Source organism: Petaurus breviceps, unplaced genomic scaffold (genome assembly GCF_028583685.1).
Source record: "Petaurus breviceps papuanus isolate PSGF00001 unplaced genomic scaffold, PetGlider_PUasm1.0 689, whole genome shotgun sequence".
NCBI lineage: Eukaryota > Metazoa > Chordata > Mammalia > Diprotodontia > Petauridae > Petaurus > Petaurus breviceps.
The window spans coordinates 4,038,251-4,051,518 of record NW_027186458.1 but is presented as its reverse complement, the minus strand read 5'-3'; the positions used below and the strand labels follow the sequence as shown (position 1 = coordinate 4,051,518).

The 13,268-nt window shown below is 44.4% G+C and overlaps 1 protein-coding gene across 1 annotated transcript in view; it reads right to left on the bottom strand.

Annotated features, from left to right (window-relative positions):
• The window catches only part of TRPC3 (transient receptor potential cation channel subfamily C member 3), a 92,278-nt gene that overhangs the window by 66,471 nt on the left and 12,539 nt on the right, over positions 1 to 13,268 (bottom strand). Inside the window, exon 2 of the mRNA XM_069104877.1 lies at positions 5,333 to 6,104. Coding sequence (XP_068960978.1) covers positions 5,333 to 6,104 — 772 coding nt within the window. The remainder of the gene's footprint in view (positions 1 to 5,332; positions 6,105 to 13,268) is intronic.

Genomic DNA, 13,268 nt, shown 5'->3' with positions numbered 1-13,268 from the left:
GCTCCAGTGTCGGGATGACCTGGGGATCAAATCCGGGGTCAAATACTTAGCACCCACCCAGAAATAACTGGCCGTGTAACCTTGAGCAAGTTACTTAACCCTGATTGCTTAAAAATAATAAAATAAAATAAAATAAATTACAAGCTAGAACAAATCATCATGGTGCTAGGACATTTGATTAGAAGTACAAGAAGAGGGCAAACATTTCATCAATGACTTGGAATAATAAGCCTAGATGCTGCAGTGAGAGGCACGATAAAACTAGTTTGCATACAAATATATGGGGAAAATAGTAAAAACTTAACTGACATATAAGAACTATAATTTATAATATTGAGGGAACCAAAAAGATCCCTATCTTTGCTCATGATTGGAAGCACTTAGTTGTAGCATGTGTAGATTTGGGCTTCTCCATTTCAGAGGCTTAATATGTAATGGGTTGGTTCCAGTCTGGGTTAAGCAATCAAAGGTAAGCCCCTAATTAAGAAAGGCTGCCTGGAAAAAAATAACTGTAGTTTTCCTAATATAAGCTAAGTTATGGCCAAGTACTAGTTGTAAACAGTTATGCCTTTATTAGAGTGCTGAATTCAACTGGAAAGTTTTAAGGGAAAGGATGATTATGTAAACATTCACATGCACACAAGGATCAATGTTATGGAAATACCCCCATGGGAGAGTTAAAAAGGTTTTTATTACCTTCAATGAAAAATCAGAAACTAATACCTGATGGATAACATCTTCAGACACAGTGTTAAAACAGTATTTAGTCTGTTTTAAAGGGAACAGCACACCTGGCCACCTGAGCATGGCACCAGGAAAGGGCACTAATTTTTACTTTCCCTCTCTTAATTATAGCCTGCTTTGTATTTATTTGCTTGTTTCTTGTCTCTCTTTTAGACTGTAAGTTCCTTGAAGGCAGGAAGGGCATTTTGCCTCTTTTTTGTATCTCCAGCATTTAGCACAATGCTTGACACATAGTGGGTGTTAAATAAATGTTTGTAGCACTGAAGTTTCATTTTGTTAGTTGTTGATTTCCAATAATTGTTTTTTCTAGGTGACTGGGTTGGGACAGGTAGTAAGCATATGATGAATTTTGTGTTTGGGAGAAAGCTTGATCTCTAGCCTTTGGTAAATCCAGACCCTCCACAAAGACTTAATTTGGGGAATACTTAAGAACTGGGCAGAAGTCTGCCTTAATTGCATTTAGGAGGCCATTAAAAACTTCTACACACTCTTTTTGAAGGTCTTTAATGCAAATCACTGGAAGGGTTCTAAAAGACAATGTTAAGCCTTCCCAGGTCTCCAGAGACCTTCTGGGATTGAGGATATGGGGAAATGAGCTAAATGTATCCCAACTGATTTGCTGAGGATGGCAAATATTTAACTGGGGAGGGTATGATGGGGATAAACCAGTGAGGTCCCTGATCTGCAGGTCTCTGGCTCACTTCTGCCAGGTCATTTGTGCTCTGGGTCATCAACGAAGGGCTGGGAAATTTGGGATGTTGATGCAATCACTTGATCCCTTTGCAGCAGCAGGGATTGCATGATGCTTCCAAAGAGGACTGACCACTGAACCAGGAAGAGTCACCTGCTTAGGAGACTTTAAAGGAAGCTCTGACCTCAGCTTAGAGGCATCATGGAGAAGTAGAGAGAGCGCTGGACCTGGAGTCAGGATGGACCTGCATTCACCTTAGACATTTACTGGCTGTGTGACTGAGCAAGAGTGACCTCTCCATGCCTGTTTCCTCAGCTGTGAAACAAGAAGGCTGGACCCTAATGTTCTTCCAACTCTAAATCCACTCCCCGATGACTTTATATTTTCACCCTCAGGCTCCTCTCTCTCAGAGCGATCTGGAGTCCTCCACATCAGGGGGCTGACCCGTTTGCCCCTTTTACATTTGTTTCTTCCTCTGCATCTCCCCCAAGCCCACCACTTCTCCCTTCCTCACCCTACAACTGTTGAGTTTTTGATGTTTTACAATCCTCCAAAGGTTGACACTGGTTACACTTTGAGCTTTTCTGAAGCCCAGAGATCAAGGTGATTTGCTCAAGAACACAGAGGTAATAAGTAGCAGACCTGAGGTTTTCCTCCTCTCGGTGTTCTTTTCTATACCCACTGGAGGGCTGGGACTGAGGAGGAGAAGGTCCCGGCTCCCCACCACTGCAGTCAGGATTTTCATTTTCTTTATTTATATATTTATGTTAGTAGCCATAAGAATCCTCACAACTAGGCATGGGGAGAAAAGATCATTCCTGAAAACAGACTGGATGGATTTGACCAATATGGGCAGAACTGTTCAAGGTCTGCAAAAAGGCTGCAGAAAGAAAAAAAAATTTCCTTAATAATTAATGAACAAGGGGAGGTCAGGTAGCACATTGAGTAGGAGCACCGGCTCCAGTGTTGAGAAGACCTGGAGATCGAATCCCGGGCTCAGACACTTAGCACGCGCCCAGAAACACCTGGCCATGTAACCTTGAGCAAGTTACTCAACCCCAATTGCTTAGGGGCGGCCAGGGTCGGGATGACCTGGATCAAATCTGGGCTCAGATACTCAGCACCACACCCAGAAATCACTGGCCGTGTAACCTTGAGCAAGTTACTTAACCCCAATTGCTTTAAAAAAAAATAATTAATGAACAAGAACGAATGATTTTGCTGCTTATTGATGATTTAAAAACAGAACTCCTTTTATTTCTCAGCTACTCTGCTTTTCTAGGGAACCCAGAATACCCAGAAACCACTGCTCATTTTGCAAAAAAGAGGAGACTGAAGCCCAGAGAGTTCATGGGACTCAGGTGGTGTGTCAGAGCCGTGATTCAATCTTTTGATTGAATCCTCAATCTCAACCTTGGCTTCTTTCCCACACACTCCTCTGTCTCCTGGGGAAAAAGAAGATTTTGTCCTGTGCCAATGACCTGGATTGTATCAACATTCACTCGGAATTGCTGAGACACTTGTCTTGAGGAAATTTACATTCACTAATTCCTTTTTAAGAGATGCCAAAATGTACTCTGTCTGCTTTGGGTCACATCCTTGGCTTCGGATTTCAGGGGTGGGAGCTCTCCACATTTTCATCAGCGAATCATGATAAGTAAAATTCTGCCCTAGGATTTTATCTCCAAAACAGCTTTGAAGGGAGTCACTCGATTCAAACAATATTTGTTAAGTACAGGCAATAACAGGCCTGTGTGACTCACACATGTTTCAATAATATACACCGATTCTCAACAATGCACCATTTTTTTTCCATGTGCAATTGAAAGCTGGGCTGAACTGCCAACTGCAGGGGGCAACAAAGAAGGCTTACCAGGCAGGAAGGCCTTCAGAGCCAGACAGGGCAGAGCTGCTGGTGTGGCCTTCCCAACACTAGCCCACCATAGAACCTTTGATCTAATAACAGCTGACCCTTATAAAGCACTTACTTTGAACAATGCTTTACAGATATTATCTCATTTGATTTTCATAACCACCCTGTGAAGAAAGTGCCATTTTACAGACGGGGGTACTGAAGCAGACAGAGCTTAAGTGACTTGCTCAGGGTCACACAGCTAATAAATGTCTGAGGGAGGATTTGAACTCAGGTCTTCCTTACTCCAGGCCCAGCATTCTATCCAGTACCCCACCAAACTGCCTTATTAACACTGAGAACCACTGTAATGTCAGAGCCTCCTACAAGATCACAGATTTAGGGCTAGAGGGGCCCTAAAGGTCATCTACTATAAACCCCACCCCATATTGTATAGATGAAAACAGAAGGGAAGATCCTATTAAAATAGGGGTGTGTGTGTGTATGAGTATGTGTGAGTGTGAGTGTGAGTGTGAATGTGTGAGTCAGGAAGACTCAACTTTCTGTGTTCAAATCCAGACTCAGACTCTTAACTAGCTGTATAATCCTAGATATGTCCCTTAACCCTGTTTGCCTCAGTTTCTTCACCTGTAGAAAGAGCTGGAGAAGAAAAAGGTAAACTACTCCGTATCTTTGCCAAGAGAATGCCAGATGGGGTCATGAAGGGTCCCAGAGCATGGGAGCAGACAGAGCACCGTGATTTGGGGTGGCATGGGTCTAAGCACTAAGGCCTGCACTCCAGAGGGCACTTCCCCACCACACCCCCACCTTTCCTCCATTATGTCCATTGAATCAAACCAGTCTAGCAGAAAAACAAGCAAGGGCACTTGATTTGGCATCACAGGAGCTGCATTAAAATCCTGCCATCCTCTGAGTGCTGGACCAAGTGACTGAGCCTACTGTAGTGTCAGTTTCCTCATTCCTAAAAGGAGAGGGCTGGGCTAGATGACTCCTGAGATCCCCCGGGATACAGCTCTAGGGTCCCCTAAACGGCAAATTCTAACTGGACCTTCTAAACATCAAGCAATAACCAGGAGCAGAGGATGCTGCCCCTCCCCCAGCCTGGGTCACTCCATGAGCTGGTCCATCAGTGAGTCAGTCGTCTGTGCAGCCCAGCTCGACCCAAGACCCCAAGCCATAAGTAACAGTCTCAGAAGGATCTCAAGAATGTCAGATTTAAATCCCCAAAGGACCTTCCAAGGACACAGCTCAATCCCTCCATATTACCCATGAAGAAACCAAAGGCCCAGAGGCGAAGGGATTTGCCCACCATCTGAGGCAGAATTTCCAGCTGGAACCTTCGGCCTCCGAACCCAGAACTCTGCCCTCTTTAATAGTCCCCCAGAGCACCCACAATCACAGAAGGCCGGCACATGCACAGCCTAAGCCATTGGTAACCTCTCTTTGGTGTAGGCAGAGATTTGCAGGGGATTCGTAAACTTAAATGGAATGAAAAAAATTACATCTTTACTTCAACACCCTTTTACTTCTAGGTACTGTATTTTATGCATTTAAAACCATTTTCCTGAAAACGGACAAGAGTTGGGGGAAGGGAGGTTATAGGCTTTGCAAGAATAGCCAAAGTGGTCCATGACTCAAAAAGAGGTTTAAAGAACAGAATCACCCTGCTAAGGGGTGCAGCCCCAAAGGATGAGCCCCTTACCTCCTCACACCATTCCCACTCTTCACACACACACACACACACACACACACACACTCACAGCTACACACATTCATATCCACCCACACCCACTCGTGCACGCACACTCACGCTCACTCCTGCTCTCCCACTAGAGCTCCCACTCCCACTCCCACACTCACGTCCCCACCCCCTCCCACTCGCCGCACACTCTCACCCTCCTCCCACTAGCGCGCATACTCACTCTCCCACCCCCACGCCTCCCCACTCGCGCTCACACTCCCACCCCCACCCACTCGCGCGCGCACCGCCCCCCCTCCACCCCCCCCAGCCGGGCCCGCCTCACCTTGAACTCCTTCTCGATGTTGGCCAGCTTGGCCAGCTCGTTGCTGAGCTCGAGCGCCGTGAGCACGGGGTCCTCGCTGGCCAGAGACAGGTAGGCCGGGCTGGCCAGGCCGCGGTAGGCGTTGATCCGCGAGCGCGAGTGGCTGAAGGAGTCGCGCCGCTGCTTGTCGGCGCAGTCCGGGCACTTGCAGAAGTAGTCGTGCGGCCGCTCGATGCGCGCGCCCTTGGTCAGCAGCATGTGCACCACCTCGTACTTCTGGCAGTGCGCCGCCAGGATCACGGGCGTGATGTCCGGGGAGAAGCGCGTGCCGTCCTCGTCGTACGCGTAGAAGTCGTCGTCGCGCAGCTCCTGCTCGCCGGGGCTCAGCGTCAGGCGGCGGCCGGCCGCGAAGCCCGGGTGGCTGAGCAGCGCCTCCACGATGCGCACATAGCCCTTGCTGATGGCCAGCAGCAGCGCGTCGCCGATGCGGCTCAGGTTGTCCTTTTTGAGCAGCAGCTCAGTCACCTCCAGGTGCTCGTTGCCCACGGCCAGCTGCAGCGCGTTCTGGCCCATGTAGTCCACGCAGTTCACGTTCAGGGTCTCCGACTCGTCCAGCATCTTGCGCACGACCGGGATGTTCCCGTACTCGGCGGCGTCCAGGAAGCGCTCCTCTTCCGCCGTGAGGCTCGGCCCGCGGGCGTTGAACATGAACGCCGGGCCACGCACTGCCTGCCGCCGGCCCTTCTCCCTCATGGCCAGCCGCTTGGTGGTCGATGGGCTTCGTTCCACGGACCTAATTAGCGGCAAGGAGAAAGTCAGTGGAGGCGATGACAGCTGGCACCCCGTCTCCGCACCTCCTCCTCCTCCACACCCCTTTCCCGGCTGCCAAGCTCCAAGTCCCATTTGGCGCTCCGCAAGGTCACCCGCAGCCTTCCTTTTGCCCAGCGCCAAGCATTAATTAAAGACTCTACCAGGGGGCTGTGAACCTTCGAAAAAGATTTTGATAACTATTTCAATATAAGTAGCTTCCTCTGTAATCCTATGGTTTGGTTTTTGCCTTTAAAAACGTGATTCAGAGAAGGGACCCTTAAGCTTCATCAGACTGATGAAGGGGTCCATGACACACAAAGGATTAAATATTGCCTTTTCTTTCTATTGATTGTACCCCCAGCTCTCAGAACAGCACATAGATGCTTAATAAATGTTGATTGGGTTGGATTGAATTAGATGAGAGAGAAGTGCCCTTTTCAGGGTCCCACGGATAGTAAGTATGTGAGGCATGTTTGATCTCAGATCATCACAGATCTTCTGACCCCAAGTCCAGCATTCCACTGTGCCACCCAGCTGCCCCGGCTCAGGAAGTAGGAGAAAACAGTTCCAGTTGGGGACTGGAACTCCTAGGAGGCCACTTGGTTGAAACAGTGTGTTTCACTCCATGTATGGGGAGGAGTGGAAAAGAAGGCTGAAAATGTAGCTGGGAGCTGGACTGTCGAGGGTTTTTAATGCCAGGCGAAGGATTTTATTCTAGAAGCAATAGTGAGCCACTGAAGATTTTTGATTTGAGGAGAGATATGGTCAGATCTGTGCCTTAGGAAAATCATTTTGGTAGCTGTATGAGACAGATTGTGAAGGGAAGAACCCAGAGCAGTCAGAGGCTACTGTAATAGTCCAGGGCAGAGGCATCAAACATGCCTCCAGCCAGTACCATGCAGCCCACAATGCTGAGCTGCAGCCTGAACCAGATTAAGATGCAATTGGGAAACAGGTAACAAGATAAATGAAAACACAGCAGAACATAGATAATGCTAACCTGATTTTCTAAGTCAATCTGTCACCTGCTTTATTTGAGTTTAACTTCATGAGTGGATGAAGGAGGGGGCTGGTTTTGGAAGAGGAGAAAAGAAGACATGAGAGGGTTTCTCTGTCACCTGTTGAGCAAATCACTTCATCTCTCTGGCCCTCAGTTTTCTCATCTGTCAAATGGGGCAGGGGGTGGGGGAGTGGACTAGATGGCTTCCGAAGTCCCCCCCCCCCAGCTCTTGCAAGGCTCATGTGATCTGTGAGCTGGATGTTGTGGAGGTCAAATTGAAGGACCATTGTTGATTGTTTACGTCTGCTTCTTAGGAGAAAAAAATCACTAAGATCAATCAACAATCTTTACTGGGTACTAACCACATGCCCACCACATCTGAACCACAATAATCATAATGGAACTTTACTGGGTGCCTTCCACCTTTTAAAGAAGATTATGTTGTGTTATTGTGGTGAGGTGACTGGAATTTTCATTATGATTCAAATTTTTTAATGTCAGGCAAAAAAAAATTCATTTTTCTACACTATACTTTTTTTCTATGAGGAAAATGGACATACATCCTTCCTCCACATTTCCTCAGATGTATATCATGAGATTGAATGTAATTATCTTTTGAAAGAACTCTTTTCAAAAGGTTGCATTTCCTCCCAAACTCCTGACACAACATCCCAAACTCTTCCTATCCATTCCCCTTCTCTGTAACCTTATCGCCTGCATTTTAAAATGTCCAATCTAATTGTAATTCCATACATCTACCTTCCCTTCTTCTAGGACTCTTGCTGGTTGAATTCTCAAGATGCAATCTTTTTTTTTTTAATTCATTTTTATTGATGTCTTTTGTTCTTATATTCTCTCTCTATCACCTTCAGGATCAAATGAAAACGTCTCTGTTTAGCATTTGAAGCTCTTTATAACCTGGCCCCTTCCTACCTTTTCAGTCTTCTTACGCTGAATTCTCCTTTATTAAGTGTACATTCTAGCAGCACAACACTGGCCTACAGGCAGTCCCTGAAACATACCACCCCACTTGTCCTCTATATGTCCGTGCACTGGCTGCTCCCAGACTTGTAATGCTCTTCCCTTTCATTCATGGCCCCTGTTTTCCCTGGATTCCTTCTTGAGTCTGCTCAAACCCAGTTTCTCGAGGAGTCCTTTCTCTATCCCTCCTCCAGCTGCCAATACCTGCCCCTCTCAGAGAGCCTTTCATCTACTCTGCATGTATCTTATATCTATCTATTTACTTGTCTCCCCATTGGAGGAATGCAAGCTCCCTGAAGGCAGGTGCTTTGTTTTACCTTTGTATCCCCAATGCCTGGCACACACTAAGTGCTTAACAAATGTTTGTTCACTGGATTCATGCACCACTTGGGTTAGCCATTCTCCCATCAATAAGCATCTATTTTGTTTCCAGTCACTTCACAGTATCTAAAACAGCTGTGGGCAAATTGAGGGGATGCCCATTAATTGGGGAGTAATTGAACAAGTATGTGACTGGTGTAATACTATCATGCTATAAGAAAATATGAAGGAGATGGTTTCAGAAAAACTTGGGAAGATTTATATGAACTGATGCAATATGAAGTAAACAGAACCAGGAGAACAACGTACACATTAACAGTAACATAATGATAATCAACTGTGAAAGACTTAGTAACTCTGAGCAGTACAGTGATCAGTCACAATTCCAAAAGACTCGTGATGAAATACGCTATCCATCTCCAGAAAGAGATCTGATGGATTCAGAATACAGATTAAAACCTATTTTTTCTCTTTATTTTTCTTGTGGGTTTTTTTTTTTGGAGGGGGAGAACTTGGCTATTGTGGAAATATGTTTTGCATGAATTCATATGTATATGGGTATCATGTTTCTGGTTTTCTCAATGGGTGGGCAGAAGTGGAGGAAGGGAGGGAATTTAGAACTGAAAATAAAAATAAAATGTCTTAAAAACAGTTGTGGTGTGGTCTGTAGGAAAGGTATTGAAACTTAGAAGTTAAAGCTCTCCTCACATTACTGGCTTTCAAAGCCAATAAGACTGTCAGATTGAAATGGAATGTTGAGAAAGCAACAGTGTGTTTGTTTCTCATGTGTTTTATTTAAGTGTGAATGAGAATTGAAAATCCCTTCTGGTTCTGCCTACAACAGTGTCCAACTGCTTCCATCCTACTTAAATTTTGAATGTTCATATACACACAAAAGGAATAAGCACTTTCAATAAATATTTGCGCAATGAATGAGTGAATAGAAGGTATTGTGAATGAATTGGGAGGCTGTGTGGTGCAGTGCCATGATACCTTGGTTTGGAATCAAGAGATCTAGATTCAGATCTCACCATTTTTTCTGGCCCTCAGTTTCCTCATCTAGAAAACGAGCAGATTGGACCTTTTTTTTTCTAAGGTCCCTTCCAGCTCTAGATCTGAATTGATGAATAATAAATGAGGGACTGAATGGTTGTAATGATTAGTACAAAGCACATGATTTCCATACCCAGGAGGGATATCTTCAAAATCTGGGGTGAAGCCAGAATCTCACCCCCACCCCCAACTTTTCTTGGTGCACTTGACTGAGAAGAGCACTGCCAAAGAGAAATTTTCTAGTTGTCTATTGGTCCCCAGGTCATTCCCCCTTCATTTCAAGTAGACTTAGATTCTCCACTCATGTTGCTGTCCCTCAAACACCCTGTCTTCCCAGTTCATCAACTTTACCATTTCCCACAACTCTACTCTATCTCAGTCACATGCCAGAGCTGTCATACCCTCATCTCACAATCACCCATAATTCTTCAACCTCTATGATCCAGGCCCATGCAATTCCTCTTTCTGGCCACAACTTGTTTCCTTTCATCCATTTTTCTTCCTTACTCCACCTATACCTCTTCTTCATCTTCATTTCAGCCTACAGTCTTTCCACACTTCCCTGCTCTGGCCTCATTGTTTCTCTGTCACAATCTTGACCTTATAGTTATCCAGATCAAGCACTGTTTTTTGAGTTCGAATCTCTTGCCCCCTTTTCTCATCACCACTAATGCCTTACCAAACCCAAACCCTCATTCACTCATATGCCTTCTACATTCTTTTGATCAGGCTGCCAACAGGTTCAACCATGTTGTTCCCTACAAATTTATGGTATCTAACCTCAACAGGACCCTCCTTGATTCTTCTTTGCATTGATAATTCTTTCATTCTTTTCCAATTCTCTATCTTACTGCCCATAGTGACTGTTCCGAACTTTCTCTTCTCTCCACACACTTCCTATGGCATCCTATATATGACTATTTATAATATTTTGGCTACCGAAAACATAACTGTCAGAGCCATTTGTCTGCAAACAATTCCAAATACTTCAACTCACTCCAGATAATGAGTAAAGTATCTTAATCATATTAATATTTCTCCTTAACATTAGTTATTTTTTCCTTTGTCTTCTCTCCAGCAAGGACAGGAGACAATCTTTTGCTTCTCCCAAAAATCTTCATAGAATTTTCTTAGAAACTTCTCTTTACAAGATTTTCTCTTAAAATAACATTCAAGACAGTTATCACAAAAAAAGAACTCTATCCTCACCTTTCTGTCACATAGATTCTTCATAAATTCTCATGAGTCACAGATTAAACATACAACTTCTTAACTCTATTGAGAATGGTGCCTCACGTGAAAACTTTTCTCTTGCAGGAGGTAACCAGTAAATTCTTTGTATTTCCAGTTTAACCTCTGGTTCAAAGAGAACTGGGCAATTTTCTATTATAACTTCTTGAAACGTTATGTGTAGGCTCTTTAAAAAAAGTTGTGGCTTTTAGGTAGTTTAAAATAGGGACAGCACAGTAGAAAGAGTGCTTGGCTTTGAGTCAGGAATGCCTGAGTTCAAATCCAGCCTTAAACACACACTAGCTGTGTGACGCTGGGCAAATAAACTTAACATCTCTCTGCTTCAATTTCTTCATCTGTAAAATGGAGATAATGATAGCCCCTACCTCACAGGGCTGTTGTGAGGGGGAAAATGAAATCACAATTGTAAAGTACTTCTCATAGTGCCTGGCATCTGGTAAATACTATATAAATGTTGGTTATCATTATTGTTAGGGCAGCTAGGTGACTCAGAGGATAGAGGGTCAGGAATGGTATCAGGAAGACCTCGCTTAGTTCTGCTTGCCTCAGTTTCCTCATCTGTAAAATGTTCAGGAGAAGGGAATGATAAAATACTCCAATATCTTTGCTAAGAAAAACCCAAATAGGGTCACCAAGAGTCAGACTACATTGAACAACAAAAGGCATCATCAGTTATCATTATTGTCTCTCATCAAGCTGTTTTCCAGGGCAATTGTTTTTGCTAGGAAATACTTGACATTTTCTTCTATTTTTTCAGTCTTTTGAATTAGCTTTAATATTTTTGTTGTCTCATGTGGTCAGAATGGTCCATTTGGTCCATTCTGATTTTCAGGGAATTTCAAGTTTTGTATCTCTTCTGGCAAGCTATTAATTCTCTTTCCAATTCTTTCTTTCACAGCTCTTACTTCTTTTCCAACTTTTCCTCTACCATTCTCGTGTCATTTATCAAATCATTTCTGAGCTCTTTAAAAAACGTTTGCTTCATCTTTTCCAGGAATTCTAGTAGAACTTGTACCCAACCTGTTTTCCTTTGAGGCTTCTGTAGTCAATCTCTTCTTCCAAGTTTGAGTTTTCAGTGTCCCAGCACCATAATAGCTCTTTATGGGGGAATTCTTTTAGTTTGTTCATTTTTCCAGCCTACTTCCTCAGTTCAGACATTATGTTAGGGCTGGCTGGGCTCTCTGAAATTCTGAAGAAAGTGTCTGGGTTGAGGCTGTATATGTTTCATTATGTTGCTGCCTTCTTTGGGTAATTGAGTATCATGTTATTCCAGTCCTTCAGGGACAGCTCAGGTTGGAGACCAGCAAGCTCTCAGTATTCCCAAAATGGTCTGTTACAGGGGGAAGCCTGAGCACTGCCCTTTTGGTCTGCGCTCTGCAAATTCCTGACCTGGGATTTTGTCTGAGCAAGACAAGTGGGCTTGCCCTTGGCTAGAATTCCAGCAGCCACTAACAGCCAGCTGAAAAGTCCCATAGGTTCAGAGTGGCAGAACTGCAGACTCCCTTTTGGTTTGGGATTTCTACTTTGGTTATTTTGTTGAAGACCTCAGACTGGGAAATGAAAGTGGAAGGACTTGATTAAGCCCTGACAATGAGGGTCTGAGCTAGAGTGAGGTTGATAGAAATAAGAAGAATGGGGCAGATTCAAGAGTTACTGAAGTTGCATAATGCATAGGATTTGACAAATGAGTAAATATGGGAACAGAAAAGTAGGTGAGGCAGTGCACAGGGTCTGGATGCAGGAAGACTCATCTTCCTGAGTTCAAATCTGGCCTCAGACACTTACTAGCTGTGTGACCCTGGGCAAGTCACTTCATCCTGTTTGCCTCAGTTTCCTCATCAAATGAGCTGGAGAAGGAAATGGCAAACCGATCCAGTATCTTTGCCAAGAAATCCTCAAATGGAGTCATGAAGCATCATGAACAACATGAACAACAAACATCATTGAACAACAACAAAAAAAAAAAACAACATGGCAGCAAATTGCTACAGATAATCTCAAGGGAATGGTGGTGTTACACCTAGATCTTTTCTTTGGCAATAAAAACAGAGACAGACTAAAGACGATGCCTATGGGAGTTAGGCTTACCTTAAGTAATCCCCATTTCCCTTTACTGTAACATTCCTCCTTTTTCCTGCTCCCCTCCTCCCAAGACCCTTCATCCTGTAGGAAAGCTCATGCATGATAAATAGATTCACACTCAAGTGTGACTGACTTCATGGGTAACACCTCTGAAACATATTTGCACGTTAACAAAAAACAAAAATATAAGGCGAGAGTACTATTTAAGCCAATGGGGAGAAAAAGTAGGGGTTTAGTAGAGAGCACCCCAGGCTGGGAATCTGAAGCCCCAGGACAGCCCCATCTACTCTGCCACAAACTCTGATAGACAAGGAGCTTCTGGGCCTCAGTTTGCTCACCTGGAAAGTTGGGGGGGGGGGTGGATACAATGAATGGAAAGAACAGTGGCCCTGGATCAAGGGTGTGATAATAAGTATTTGACAATTACCTCCCCCCCCAAAAAAAAAAGTACCAACACAC